The sequence below is a fragment of the Rhineura floridana genome, chromosome 11, assembly GCF_030035675.1.
Source record: "Rhineura floridana isolate rRhiFlo1 chromosome 11, rRhiFlo1.hap2, whole genome shotgun sequence".
Taxonomy (NCBI): Eukaryota; Metazoa; Chordata; class Lepidosauria; order Squamata; family Rhineuridae; genus Rhineura; species Rhineura floridana.
This window is the reverse complement of record NC_084490.1, coordinates 59156360-59172048: the sequence shown is the minus strand read 5'-3', so window position 1 is coordinate 59172048 and position 15689 is coordinate 59156360. Positions and strand designations below refer to the sequence as shown.

At 44.5% G+C, this 15689-nt stretch overlaps 1 protein-coding gene across 1 annotated transcript in view; it reads left to right on the top strand.

Annotated features, from left to right (window-relative positions):
• POLR1A (RNA polymerase I subunit A) overlaps positions 1-15689 on the top strand; it is a 50773-nt gene that overhangs the window by 14558 nt on the left and 20526 nt on the right. Inside the window, exons 11-19 of the mRNA XM_061590868.1 lie at positions 154-276; positions 495-722; positions 2315-2569; positions 5323-5514; positions 6804-6953; positions 13642-13825; positions 14800-14882; positions 14977-15135; positions 15583-15681. Coding sequence (XP_061446852.1) covers positions 154-276; positions 495-722; positions 2315-2569; positions 5323-5514; positions 6804-6953; positions 13642-13825; positions 14800-14882; positions 14977-15135; positions 15583-15681 — 1473 coding nt within the window. The remainder of the gene's footprint in view (positions 1-153; positions 277-494; positions 723-2314; positions 2570-5322; positions 5515-6803; positions 6954-13641; positions 13826-14799; positions 14883-14976; positions 15136-15582; positions 15682-15689) is intronic.

The window sequence follows — 15689 nt, the reverse complement described above, 5'->3', positions numbered from 1 at the left end:
ATATTGATGACACCTCGCGTCAAAACCCCAGTTGACTCCTCTGGTAGTTTCATACAGATTTCTATAAACCTTGTTGCTGAAAACCTGAATAGATCAAAAAAGTGAAACTGATACACACACACTATTTCTCTCTTTGAAACATTTATGATAAAGATTCTGGAGAAAAAGGATGGCCTGTTCCGTAAGCACATGATGGGAAAGCGAGTGGATTATGCTGCTCGGTCAGTCATTTGCCCTGACATGTACATTCAGACTAATGAAATCGGCATTCCTATGGTAAGAGAAGCCTATTTAGTACAGAAAGTGGTTTATAATTGTGGGGATTTGGGGGCTTGTGTTTTTGTATCCTTCCATAACTTTGGTAGATTTTGTTTTGCACATGTCATGAATCACCAATGTATTATTGTGCCACAAAATGTCAGCAGGTGTATGAATTAATCTCTCTTCTTGTGGACAATACCTTGATCCTTGCCTTTTCTTTTTCTTCATTGCAGGTGTTTGCTACCAGACTGACCTATCCTCAACCTGTAACTCCCTGGAATGTCCAAGAATTGAGGCAAGCTGTCATAAATGGTCCCAACGAGCACCCAGGTGCTTCCATGGTCATCAGTGAAGATGGGTCTCGTACAATGTTGAGTACAGCCAGCCAGACCCAGAGAGAAGCCATAGCCAAGCAACTCCTAACTCCTTCCACAGGGGCACCAAAACCAGGGATAAAAATTGTGAGCATGGTTATTTAAATCAAGAAATCTCTCTGGCATACAGTGCAGTCCTTAGTTTAGACTAGGTGGGGAACTGGATCCAGCCAGTGCGACAAATCAGTATATCTCCCCCCCCTCCCCGCTGTGGGCCAAATTCGATGAGTGGGGTAGCCCACCTGTCAATCTCCTGATTACAGTGACACCAGGTGACCTATTTTTGCCTGTGTGGTTTCAAATCAAACCAAGCTAACAGTGTTTTGCAAACTGCAAAGAGTAATTGTCAGCTTGCAGAGCCCAGTGGACAGCACTTTGCAAGCCTTGATGATCAGCAGATCAGCCCAAAACATAGATATTCCAAAGGGAAAATGGCATTGCCAAGATCAGGGTAGCAAACATGGTGCTCTCCTGAAGTTGTGAATTACAATTCCCATCAGCCTGAGCAAGCATGACTAATTGTGAGGGATTATCAGAGTTGTAGTCCACAGCATCTGGAGGGCATCATGTTGACTACCACTGACTAGAAGCTAGGAAAGTTTTTAAGTTCTACCTGTGTATGATGGTGTCAAGGGTAAGAGTAGGAAGACTTTTAAAAAACCCACCCTGGCTAGATGACTCAATCTGTATCATGGAAGATTACAGGACTTCTGGTAGTCAGCCACCCAGTGGGATGTAGGCATACTCCCTCAGAAGGGCTGCTCCATCTTGGAACATCAGGTGTAAAATCTAGAGCAAGGAGATGCGCAGGATAACTTGGCCCTACTTCATCACCTCATCAAATACTATAGGTTCTCTTTTTGCACCCACTGGAGCCTTTTTCAGTAGAAGAATGCTTCAGTGCGTGTTACAACCTTGAGTCAAGGGAACACATTTTCCCTCTCTAGGCAGGGGGAGCCTTTCTCTCTGAAGCCCCATGAGCTGATGATCCAAACAGAAGCAGACGTAATCCACTGGGCCATAAGATGATAAGCAAATTCTGAGTTCACCCTACTTCTACTCTCTTTCTGCTAGTTTACCAGACCATATGAACCTATTTTCCTAGGACTAGGAAATAATATCATGATCTCTCCCACACCTCAGTCAGTATCACCTGCCTGTAATTCAGTATATGAATGAAGAGATTCTTATGCCAAGTCTCATGTTGTTGTATTTGAAAATCTCTGGGATGGGATGAAGGAGATTGTCATAGCAGACTGCTTCCTCCTCTTCACCTCAACAATCACCTCTCTCTCACTTGGCTCCAGTCTCATTTAACCCTCCTTTGCCCTGCAATGGATTCATTAAGAGTCCAGTGCCCCATCCGTTTTGGTCAGCAGATACCACCATCAAGGCAGAGGAGGGGAGTGGCTTGGATTGTATCTCGTTCAGCCTTTAGGAAGGAAGGAGGGAAAGCTTTGTGGCTCTAACTGTGCGCTCTGTAAGGATCACATCGCCAAAAATGGTATCTTGGCTCCCTCTGTAGCATTTCAGTTTGTATATTCTGTTTGCTCACTAGCATCTTTACCTTTGTTACTTTTTCAGTACCATCCCCTCCCCACCGTGTTTCGTTTCCTACTGTAACAATTCTTAATTCCCTTGGAAAGTTTTTTATATGGCTGAACTAAAATCTCTTGCAGGTGTGCCGCCATATAAAAAATGGAGATGTCCTTCTGCTGAATCGGCAGCCAAGCCTTCATAAACCCTCCATCCAAGCTCATCGGGCAAGGATTCTGCCTGAAGAGAAGGTTCTGAGGCTTCACTACGCCAATTGCAAGGCCTACAACGCGGATTTTGATGGCGATGAAATGAATGCCCACTTCCCTCAAAATGAGCTTGGCAGAGCTGAAGCCTATGTATTGGCATGTACAGACGAGCAGTATCTTGTGCCCAAGGTAAATCGCAGAAGCAAAATATATTTGCCTTTGCTTGCTTGTTGCCACTTGCTTGCTTTTTTGTTTTTCAGCCATGTGGTGGTGGTAAACATAGAGGCTAGTCATCTTGGCACTGGCTAAGAGTGCCAACTTGTGTGTGTGTGTGTGTGTAAGAAAGACCAGGTGTTGGTATGGTATGCATTTGCCAGTTGCTCTATAATGACTACACACACACTGTTTTCTTTCTTCCTCATAGCCCTGAAGTAGCTCTTTAAAATAATGTCATCTTCATAGCATTGCTCTGTTTAACACATCTGCAGGGGTTTGATGTGTCTATGCTGCTGGTCCTAAATAAGTACCTGGGATGGTCCCATGTAGCAAGAAGGAGGAGAAGTAATAATGCAAGCATAAAATCGGGAATTCTAGAATTGGAGCAGGAGGAGGAGCAACAATATATCGAGTTGCCCCCTTTTCTTCTACAGTTAATAAGTATAGGGATGGGAGAGAATTTGAGTTCAGTTTGCATTTTAATGTGAGCCTAATTCACACCTAACAATATACAAACCAAAACACAACTATCTTTCAAAATTCACACTTCTCTGAATTTTGAGATGCAATTTTTCAACCAACACTATGTGTGCAAAGTGCTATATTAGGGAAAGTGTGCATAGAGATGCATATGCTAATGAAAATGACAAACAAATTTGCATTTGCTTGCAGAAATGTGTATATTGGAAGAAGTGCACATTGAAGTGCCAATGAATTTTCATGAGGACCTTTTATATAAAACAGTTGCAAACTGATATGGAAATGTGGCAAACCGACTGGAAAAATGAGAAACTGAAACTGATAAATGTATCCATCCATATATACATGGCTGATTTAAAATACTTTGGGTTTGCTAGTTTATGTCAACTTCAGAGTATATTTCTGAATGTATAATCTCTGCATGAATGAAGATGTTTGTCTTCTTTTACCAACGTTTTTATACTCATGTTTTGCATAGATGCCCTGATACTTCAGAGATAATTCTCTCTGTGAAACAATGAAGACAAATAGAGACATTCCAAAATTTCAAGAATGGGCTTTTCATTTTTGTTAACTCCATGCATACATCGTCCTGTCAGATGTATGACTGTCTGATCTCAGGCAAACATGCTATATACCCGCAACACTTTGCTACCATGAGTTTTCTGATTTTCTCTGTGGTTCTTCCTTAAATACATAAAGCTATGAAATATACTCAAACAGGAGGATGTCCATTGATACAGGACTCCTATTTACCAATAGTAGCAGGGTCAAGACCCTAGAAAAAAAAATCTGGACTGGGACATTGCTGACCTGGTTTCATTTGAAGTTGTCATTTGATACTCTGTGAGGAGCAAAGTGCAATGTATCTTCACGCAAATCCATGCATCCCAAGATTTCTGCATGCAGTTGAACAGTGGCTTTGGGCTGGGAGGAAGTTGGAGGGGGGTTAGTAAGACTGATCACTGCTGCAATCTGAGGTGGGTTTGGTGGTGGGGGGTTTAAATTGGAAATCTAAAATAGTCACTGACAGAGTGACCAACTGTGGGATGGGAGCTAGATAATAACATCCACTGCAGTATTTGTAAGTGCTATTTAGCAACCCTAAGTCACAAACTAACAATCTGGAGGGGATATGTAATGTCTTGAGGGGAGGGACAATAAAGTTGATTGCAGCAGCATTGGTAAGGGGGAAGAGTAATTAATCCTTTTCCTTCAGGACATTTTTGTGAACCAAATTCCCTCCCCAAGATGCTTCCCTGGATGGAGACACCTCTCCATTTTTCCTACATGGGTGAGAAAGTAGGGGGGCGATGGTTTTGATTGCAAAAGTGGTCTGCAGGGAAAGGGCTTTCCCTCAGCACATCTGCTGCCGTAGCCTATATTTCTTTGAAAGAAAATAGAACCTTTAAAAGGAAGTGGACCTTTAGTGTTGAGGCACCTACCCTTTGGAATCCCCTCCCCTTAAAATATTAGACAGGCACCATATCTGTTATCTTTTTGGCACCCAATGAAGATCTTCCTCTTTCAACAAGCCTTTTAAGTGGAGACCTTATCCCAATCTGCATTTGTACTGGAATTGCTTTTTAAGATGTTTTTAAAGCTTCTTTAAAAAAGATGTTTTAATATACTTCAAAGTATTTTGTTTTTAAGATGTCTGAGAGTGTTTTTAGTGTTTTTGTTTGCTGCCCTGGGCTCCTTCTGGGAGAAAGGGTGGGATATACATTTAATAAATAAATAAAAGGCCCATACGCAGCTCCCATGCACAGTCTCCGTCTGCAAGGTTGTCTACACTACTGCCTCAACCTGGCCTCTAAGCTGCAACATTACGGTTCCCTGGGCTCCCTTTGGGAGGAATGGCGGGATATAAATTTAATAATAAATAAACAAACAACAACAGCCACACTGCATGATTGCTATAAGCCACTCTCAACCACAGTCTCCCAACCTGACACATCAGGATAATAACAGTGGGCCATATTGGTTTTGTGCAAAGTCTTTTTCAAATTATTTTGGAAGTTATCCTTTAATCGTAGTTAAAGAATAAAGAAGCCTTAAGAAGCTGTGGGTTGTGTCCAGCTAAGTTTTAGCAGAACCCTTGAAATTAATGGACTTATGTTAGTCCATTAATTTCAGTAAGTCTAATCTGAGTGTGATTAATTTGTATGACCCTGTAGAATTTCCCACTGGGCCCATTTAATGTACCTCTTGATGCTTCCTCTTCTTCTGTCTGGTGCATTTCTTAGGATGGGCAACCGCTGGCAGGTTTGATCCAGGATCACATGGTCTCAGGTACCAGCATGACCACACGGGGCTGCTTCTTCACCCGAGAACAGTATGTGGAACTTGTGTATCAAGGGCTGGTAGATAAAAAGGGGAAAGTGAAGCTTCTCCCCCCAGCCATTATGAAACCACAGCGCTTATGGACAGGGAAGCAGGTAGGCTAAAGATGACTTCTTATATAAAATAGTCCATTCAGAGTTGAGCAGTGTGAGTTCAGTCAAGGTTTGCTCCCTCAGTGAAATAATGGACACATTTATTGACAAGATTGTGGGTTTCTTCTATTTGTGTAATGCAGCTTATCCTTGACAGCGCGAAGGAGCAATTTTCAGTTGTGCATTTGATAGACTTGGATATAAACACGAGGAGTGAGGTTGATAATGTGTCCACCCCTTCTGCAGCTCTTGGTTCTGCTGCTGCCGCCCACAAAAACTGGGGATGGAGTTTCTGACCCTGCCTCCTTTTCAGTTTTCCCTTTACTGTGCTGGATTTTGTGCTGCTTGTATTTCCATTACATATTAATTCTTTACTACTATCTTACTTTTACTTGTTGGTTATGATGTTCTCAATCCCGGCTCTTCTATACATCTTCCACATGATCCTAACTTTTAACGTTCTTTGTAATTTATTTGCCTCACTTGATCTTTCATTTCACTAGAGGTGAATGTTGTTCTGACGTTGCTTTTAAAGGCCTCCAGGTGGTGGTGATGGCCACAACTTGGATGGCTTTAAAAGAGAATTACACAAATTCATGGAGGATAAGGCTGTCAATGACTAGTAGATATGATGGATATACTCTGCCTCCATTGTTGGAGCCAGTATGTCTCTGAATACCAGTTGCTGGGAATTGCAGGTTGGGAAAGTGCTGTTGTGCTCAGGTTCTGCTTGCAGGCTTCCCATGGGCGTCTGGTTGGCCACTGTGAGAACAAGATGCTGGACTAGATGGGCTCTTCATCTAATCCAGCAGGCTCTTATACTTCTTTAGTTTTAAACCCACCGTTTGTCCTCTTGATCCAGTTTCCTCTCATCTTTCTTGCTCTGTCTGTTCTTCCCTCTCTTATCCATCAAGTTTTTCCTCTTTTCTTCCAGCTCCCCCACCCTTGCCCCTTTTCACTTGTTGGTTTATATTGTGACCCTGTGAGCAGGCACTTGGGTTTTATGTTTTTGTACAGAGCTTCCCCTAATACATTATAGGTGCTTCATAAATCATTGGTAATGATGGATGATGGGAAAAACACAAAGATCATTTTGATAGATTGTCAGTGTCCAAGGCACTGGTGTGCTTGAATGATTTCATGTATATGTACGCATTCAGATGTTTGAAGGATGTTTGCTATTTTGCCCTTGTTGGAACAGGTAGGGGGTAGCTAACAGCTGTGAAAAGGCTAGCTGCATATCAAAGCTAATTCCTTTCCCAAGTTTACCCCTATCTTGTATTTTATCACAGGTCTTTTCTACATTGCTAATGAATGTAATTCCAGAGGATCACATTCCACTGAATTTGTTTGGGAAAGCTAAGATTGGCGGGAAAGCCTGGATGACAGGCTCTCCTTGTAGAATGTATGGATCAGATCTTGATTTTATGTGTGAATCTCAGGTATGGATCAATGTTTAATAAGGTGTGGGGTAAGCATGGGTCCCAAAGTTTGGGCTGGCTTTGCTAACCGGACAAAATTTGTAGCTGTTGCAACCTGACTTGAAGGAAGGATCAGGTCCTACCTGGTATCGAGCAGCGTTTCAGAGGTACTTGGTGATAAAGTACAATTCCAGGTCCCAGGCTCAGCGGGAGAATGGCGAATTGCTCCTGCAGCCACATTGCACTTAGGAGGCACTCCAGGCAGCAATCATAAAGACTATTCCATGTCCTGTGCCCTACAGAGGAGAACAATATGATTACCTGTGAATTCTGCTTATACAACAAGAGCTTCAGACAGTAGTCTAGACACTTTGAGTGCTCTCCATTCCGTCTAGTAGAAAGCAGGTTCTTTAATGGAAAAAATACTGGGCCAAGGAGCTGGATTAGGAAGCACCTCCCAAACTGCTGACAAAGCAATAAATGTGCCTTGAGCAGCTCAAAAGGATGCCTAGTTAGAGCTTAAAAAAACAAGTTGAGCTGCCAGGTGGGAAAATGAATTTCAAGACAGCTTTGAATTGATTTTTGCAATATATGTCTTGATTGCAAACCTGATATGCTTCAAGTGTGGTCTTGGTGGCTGAGCGTGTCGCCTACCTCATATATTTCGCTTGTTTTGTCCTCTAAGGGCCAAACTACAAGTGACATTAAACACGTGACTTGGTGTTGTGTGTTTTTCCTGGCAGACTCACCCACATAGCCCACATTGGGTTATCAGCCTCCTCTAGGTCAGGCAGGAAATCTCTCTTGTTAATTTGAGTGCTTCTCCTCCTCTCCCTCTTAGCGCCTCCTCAGTTTTATTTTCCCGCCAGCCTATGCAGACACCTGTACTCCTCCGTCTTTCTTTTTGTTCTTTCTCTCTCTTCCCCCCCCCCCTTGTCTGCGGGCCCAGTGGGAAAAGCGAAAAAAAGCTGCCTCTCCTCACAGGAGGATCCAAAGGATCCAAGATGAAGCTGCAAAGGCTACGGCCAAACCAGCAACTCCCTCTGTGAGGCAAGCTGAGTGCCCGTTCAGGGTGGCTGCTGCGGACCTGACTCAGACTCAGGAGATCAACCTGTCTCTTCATCAAACTCCAAGGGAGACTCTCCCTGAGCCGGAGGGGAGAGGGACGCCTCTGTGTGAGCTGTTCCCCCCCTCCCCGCCTTCCAGCGTGAGTGAGCAGACGTGGAAGGCATTGCCATGGATGAGAGAGGGGATGCCTCTGTGCGAGCCGTTTACCCCCTCTCCCCGCTTTCCAACGTGAGTGAGTATCCCTTCTGTAGATCAGATGTGGAAGGCACTATTATGGATGACCCACAGAGGCCCCCAGTGGCCCATGTGAGTCAGAGGCATTCTGAGCCCTCAAGAAGCAGCTGTATTTTGTCCTTTGCGGGGGGGAGGGCAGGATGAGGAACCTGAAGAAGGCAGGTGTCTTTTATGCTTTTTAGACTTATGCCTTCATGAGCTATCCCTTGTACCAATTGCCTTTTTAATGGCCTTCACGAAGCCTGGAGGCAAAGAAGGTCTGAGACTTGCATTCTGGGATGTTGCCTCCGTAACCACCTGAGTGGAGGGAAGGGGCTTAAACAACTCCAAAGCACAGGAAGTAAGCTAAAAAGGCACATAAGAAGGCCGATAACTCAGATTTGTCTCCTAGGGACTATCCTCTGCCTATGATATCTGGCAGAGGGGGCCTCAGGTAACAAACTTGTCTTGCCCATTTCTCCAATAGGAGATCAGGCAGTAGGAATTCCACAAGTGGATCTTATAGACCCAATGGCTAATCCTCCAGATTTTTCTATGCTCTCTGAAACTGCTCCCAGTGTGGTGCTTGAGAGGGAAGAGAGGCAGTGGAGTTCCATGTCTGACCAGGAGGGGGACCCCAACCTAGCCATGCCTTTTCAAAGTGCAACATTCCCCCCCCCACTTTTTTTTCCCTCTCTTCAGAAAGCCATTTCTACCATTTGGTGTCAAAAGTTCTGAGCAGCCTTCGGAGGAACCACTCAAAGGGACAGCAGTTCTCCCTCCCTTGGAGGTCTCATCCAAGACCATTCCACTATCTGAATCATTCAAAATGCTGACCATAGCTGAATGGGACACCCCCCTAACCAGCAAAAAAGTCTGAAGCCTATGCCAATATTCGTTATAGATTAGAACCTGGAATGGAAGAATTTATTTGTTTTCCATCTGTGGTTCAGCCACTTATTTATCTTAATACAGGGATATACTTCTAAATCTACAGATGGGTTCTACAACAACCAGGGGAAAAGAGGTGGAGTTGGCCCTCAAAATGCAATTATGAGTCTACCAACTTTATTTACTAGTGTGTCCTCCTATCTCCTTGGTGGCCAGGGCTTCCCTTATGAGGCTTTCTCAGGCAACGGCTGACATGGACGCTGACAAATTATTCACCTTAATGTCTAAATTGATGAGGGCCCAGGCATTTGTGGCAGATGCCTCCGTGGATGCTTTGATTGTTACAGCTAGGAATTTGGCCATCAAAGTGGTTGCTAGGAAGGCCCTTTGGCTAACTTATTGGAATGTTAACATGACGTCTCGTAATAATCTGTCTGTAGCTCCCTACAAGGGACTTAACCTGTTTGGGGAAGAAACTGTGAATAAAAATTTAGTAGAGACGAAAGGCAAAGGAAGGCGATGCCTTTGGCTTCAGAAGAGATGATAAATGTACTAGCAGGAAATCTTTTTATTCCTTTTGTCCACAAAGGAGGTTTTCTTTACAGGGATTTTCGTAGACAGAGGCCAGCATGAACCAGATACGTTTCTCCAGAAATCCAGCCTTTACCAACCCCACAAACCTGGACCCAGCCAATCCCAGCAGGGGAACAAGCTCTGGTGCCAGGACCCAGGAGGTCAAGGGCAGGCTGCAGGACTTCACCCAAGTCTGGCAACAGATGACCCCATCTGCATGAGTAACATGCAATGTGTCCCAGGGGCTCAAACTGGAATTCTCCTCCCTCCTACATCCTCACTTCTATCCCACACCGGTCCCCAAGGATCAGACTGAGGCTCACTACATGACTCAACAAACAGAACACCTCCTATCAACAGGAGCAATAGAGCGATTTCCAGCAGGAGAGGAGGGGATGGGGCTTTACTGCCACCTGTTTCTGGTCCCCAAGAAAGGGGGGGTGTCTGGGCAGGTTTAAACCTTTATCACTCGGACAGTATGTTTTATACAGGACGTTCTGGAAATGTTAAAGTCCATCATGGAGGCATGGCAGTTATGAGACTTCATTGCTTCCATAGATCTCAAGGAGGCTTATTTACAGGCCCTAATTTTTCCAGACCATCGCAAATTTCTCTGCTTTGCCGATGCGCATGGACAATTTCAGTACAGGTCCATGCCCTTTGGGCTTGCTTCAACACCTCAAGTTTTCACCAAGCTCATGATAGCATTGGCAACAGGCAGCCGAAAATATACAAGACAACCTTTTGATCAGGTCCACATCACTACTTCAGGCACAAAGCGATATTCAGCAAACTCTGTTCTGTCTGAGGAGTCGTAGAGTCCTCATCAATTGTGATAAGAGTCATCTGTTTCACCTAGGAGCCTTGATAACACCTCCACAGGAATTATCACCCCTGCACCAGACAGAATAGCCGAGATCCAGGCCTCAGTCTGGTCTCTTATATTACACAGATTCGCAGACCTGATGAGCCTGGAACATCTGCTTGGCCTCCTGATAGCTTGTATGGACCTAATTCTGTGGGCCAGAGCTTATACCAGACAGCTACAGTGGCTCCTGCTGCCCCACTTGCATGCAATTGCAGCCAAAATGCACAAGTCGATTTTGCTGCCTGGAGCTCTCAGACAATATCTCCAGTGGTCGTTGCCTCTCAGACACCTTCTGAAAGGAGTTCCACTCCTTTCCCCCCAGCAAATTCTGGTCACAACAGCCAACTGCCTTCACGGGTGGTGTGCCCACTGCCTGCATGTGATGGCCCAGGGGACCCTGGGCACGGGAGAGAGAGGGCTCAGCACAGATTGGTTGGAACTCAGGGCATTGGCCCTGGCCCTCAAACACTTCAGGCACGTACTCCTTCACAAACACATATTAGTCTTAACCGACAACATTTCAACCAAACGTCATTTGGACAAAGAAGGAGGATCCAGACCTCACTCTTTCCAGCCAGCAGGGCATCATAGAATGAGCAAAATGCAGTTTGGCCTCTCTGACAGCACAACACATCACAGGTGAGCTGAATGTGGCCACAGACTTCCTCAGCAGACATCAGATTCACCCCGGGGAATGGACTCTCAGCAACAGAGCATTCAAACTATTTCCAGTCCATCTGGGGTATCTAGTCTGCAATTTCTTTGCATCTTATCTCAAGACCCCTCACTTTTACTCAAGGTATCAGATTTCAGGAGTAGAAGAGACATATGTGCTCAACACTCTGTGGTCTCGGGGCCTCCTCTTTGCCTTTCCTCCAGCTCCTGTCCTTGCAAAGGTACTTCAAGAGGTCAGGCTAGAACAGAGATCATTCTGGGCCCTCAATGGCCCAGGAGGCCATGGTTGTCTGAAATCCTACATCTAGCATTATCTCCTCCCCTACCACACCATCTCTCCACAGATCTTCTCACACAGCGTCCCAACAATCATCCGGATCCTGGATGGCTCAACCAAGCTGCATGAAGATTGAGCGGCAGATTCTCTGCTAGGTGAGACTAGCACCAGTGGGCATAGTCACTATGCGGGCATCCAGACAGGCTTCCACTAATAGGATTTATAAGGCGACGTGGAAAGCTTTTCTCAGTTGGTGCAAAAAGGAAAACAAAAAACATAGACTTTAAGAAGCTGGAGATTCCAGTCACTTTATGTCTTTTAAAGGATGGCTTAGACCAAGGGCTTAAGCTCAATACTTTGAAGTGTCAAGTAACAGCTTTATAATCAGTTTGTTCCAGGCCTCGATGAGTGGCTCTCTCAAGCCACCCACGTTACACATTTTTTACAAGGGGCAACTCTACTTTTTCTGCCCATGATTCACGGGTTTCCTTCATGGAACCTAAACAAGATGCTCAACGCCCTTACTAAATCTCCTTTTGAATCACTGGCCTCTCTGTCACTGTGATTACTATCTTCCAAAGTAGCGGTTTTGGTGGCTATTATTGCAGCCAGGAGAGTGGCAGAACTCAGTGCTCTGTCCATCCAAGGTGATCTCTGCATTTTTCATACAGACAAAGTAGTATTCAAGACATACCTGCCTTATATCCCTAAAGCCAATTCTACCTTTCAGAGCTCTGAGGAATGGATCCTCCCTTACTTTTCCCCTAGCCATCACTTCAGTCTGAAAAGTTATGGCACAAATTTGGATCTGAGGTGGGCACTTAAAATTTATATTAAATGCACCAAGACATTTAAGTTGACCAATTGATCAGAGCCTGTATTGCATTAGCTTATGAATCCCAACTGCTTAGGGCTTCTGGTCACATTACAGTTCATTCCACCAGGCAGCAGCAACTTCTGCAGCTTTAGCCATCAACACCAGCATTGCAGAAATCTGTAGAAAGCTGGGCAGTACCATCTGTATTCACTAGACACACTATAAAGTGGACTCTTAAGCTTCTGCTGAAGCGGCCTTTGGATGCCGTGTCCTTCAATCAATACTACCTTCATAGTGAGCAGACTTGCGCGTTCCCACCCAAAATGGACTTAAGCTCTGGTAGGTCCCAGTGTGGGCTATGTGGGTGAGTCTTCCATGAAAATGGAACACTGGTCACTTACTATGAAGGGTCCTTTCCTCGTAGATGGAGCCCACATAGCCACGCCTCGCCCTGCACTCATCTGCTCCCTCTGTCAACGCATACGTTCTTCTTTTAGGTTACATGCTGTTCTGTTTTGGGGGGCAGGGCCTGGTTCTGTGTTAATGTTTTTCTAAGATTTTACTCCACAGGTCCACAGAGTCTTAGGGTTGGGCCAGAAGGGAAACTGAGGAAAAGCTGAGGGATAGGAGGAGGAGCATTCAAACTTACTAGAGAGATTTCCTGCCTGGGCTAGAGGAGGCTAATAACCCTTTGTGGGCTTTGTGTGCCAGAAACAGACGCTTCACAGTAAGTGACCAACATTCCAATCTTTAAATGTAAATAGCAGCTGGAGGTGTCCTGATCGGGATCAGTACTGTATTTTAAAAATTTTCCTGTGCACCACAGTCCCAATAGAACCCTCCCTGCTACTATTACTCTAGGAGAGAAGCTCCCATTGGGCAGGGAGGAAGTAATTTTGATCAGAATTAAAGTGTGAGAAGAAAGGGTTATATCCCCTGCCAACATACATGATATCCCAATCCATATAAGGGCACCCGTGGCTGCTGTTTATAGTTTTTAAAGATAAAAGACCAAACCATTTGTCCTTTTATAATAATTCCTTTGCAGATGTGTTCAGTTCTTCTATTTCTTTTTAAAAGCTGGACGTTGTGAGAACTGTTAATACATTTCAGGGTAAAAAAAACCCAAATTATTGGCATATGGGGGCATATCCTGATGAAGTACTCTGAGGCCCAGGCCCTGTCTACCCACCCTGATGTTCAGGTCCAGGCCTTCTGCTATTTTGGCAAAACCAAAATTGGTGTCTAAATGTACATTTTAAAAAATTGAGGGAATTTCAGCCTGGATATAGGTAAGCCCTAACTTTACTTTCTTTGCATCTGCCAGGTCATCATTAGAAGTGGGGAGTTACTCTGTGGAGTCTTGGATAAAGCTCACTATGGTAGCTCTGCCTATGGTTTGGTCCACAGCTGCTATGAGGTCTACGGTGGGGAGACCAGTGGAAAGGTGCTAACAGCTCTGGCTCGGCTCTTCACTGCCTACCTACAGTTCTACAGAGGTTTTACATTGGGTGAGTAATGCAGTTCACTTTGCTGTTTCTCCTTCAAGAAGCACACAGTTATTCCAGCACTATTTTATCTTTATTTATTGTGAGACATTTCCGAATGTGCTCTGATCCTGTGTTTCATATCAGTTTGCCTTGGATGGTCCTCTCTGTGTTCAGCGTGTGTGTTATTTCTGAGCTTTATTGACCAGTACAGTGCCTAGTCTGTGATTGCCGACTGCTGTCAAGCACGACAGGGTGTGAAACTGATCTTCCCTTCTGCATGTCTCCCATCAGCCCTGGCAGTACCTTGGGGCTCTGATACTGCAGCTGTTGTGTAACAGCTAGTGATGCTGCTGTGCCAGATGAGAGCAGCTGCAGTAGCATTCAGAGAGGAGCTGCAGGCCCACAGGGGTGTATTCTTTACAGTTGCTCCTTCCAGTTGCATAGAGATGCCTGGGGTTTGCCAGCAATAAGGGAAGCCTGCTTATGGGAGGCAGCAGGGGAATTTTTGTGATTTTTGCCAGCATTCATCACAGTGGACATATGTTCACTGTCTTTGAAGGTTGGAATATAGCCAACTGTACAAAACTAAGAGTCTCATCCATTGCTCCGCCTCCTTTTGCTTCTGGCCCCACCCACCACTGACACATCCTCTCCCCCTCCAGAAGGTTGCCCATGAGGGAATGCAGCCCTCAGGCTAAAAAAGGTTCCTTATCCCTGATTTAGAGGGTTACGCTATTAAAAAAAAAGTTTCCATTATAATGACTATATGCTTTATATACATTTCCCCTGCTGTTTATATCTTTTGGAAGACTGCTCTTTGTTATGAATTTTGCAAAATATGTCCAAAGTATTAATAAAGTAATTGCTTAGCCAAATGCAGCACAAAGTCTGCCCAGTTTTACCAGAGAAGAGCTTCCCCTCAGAAAAAGCCTGACAAAACTGATGTCGAATCCCAAGTGGGAAAGAGTGGACACCCTTCTGTCTTTTCATTCTAGGAGTTGAAGATATTTTGGTAAAACACCGGGCAGACCGCAAGAGGCGCAAGATCATTAAAGAAAGTACCCGGTGTGGTACAAAGGTAAACTCATACTTGGATTGTGTGTCTCACTTCTCCAAGTGCCTTGTACTGTTGTTATCTGTCTTGGCACCTAAAAATACCTTGTTTTTCTCAGGCCGTTCAAGCTGCATTTAACTTGCCTGGAACTTCATCAGGTGAGGAGGTCCGAGGGAAATGGCAAGATGCCCACCTTCATAAAGACCAGAGGGATTTTAACATGGTTGACTTGAAATTCAAAGAGGAAGTCAACCACTACAGCAATGAGATTAACAAGGTTTGCATTAAGAAATGTGAAATTATTCTAACGTATTGATTCATATACTTGATTTTTAGCATACCTGTGCGATCCACAGAGATTTCCCTTGGGGAATATATATGCTTACATTTCTATCTCAGCCATCCTTTAAGGAAGTCAGGGGACATAGCATAAAAATATCCCATTTTATTATCACAGCTATTCTATGGGGTAGGTTGGGCCCAAGCCCATCCTATGAGCTTCATAGATACTGGGGTCGAACTTAAACCTTCCGGGCCCCACTTCAGATCTCTGTCCATCACACTAGCTCTTGCCAATCAAATTATTACTGCTTTTTGACTAAAGAACCTGCAGTGCCAGGAACACCTTGTTTGAGAGTCACTTTCATTTGCCCCGTATTCCCTGGTAGATTTGGATGCCTTAAACGGTAACTTTCTTTTTTGTTTTATTCTCCAAAAAATGCAGGTGTGCATGCCTCTTGGTCTTCACCGGAATTTCCCAGAGAATAACTTGCAGTTGATGGTACAGTCAGGAGCCAAGGGTTCCACTGTGAATACTATGCAGGTACTATT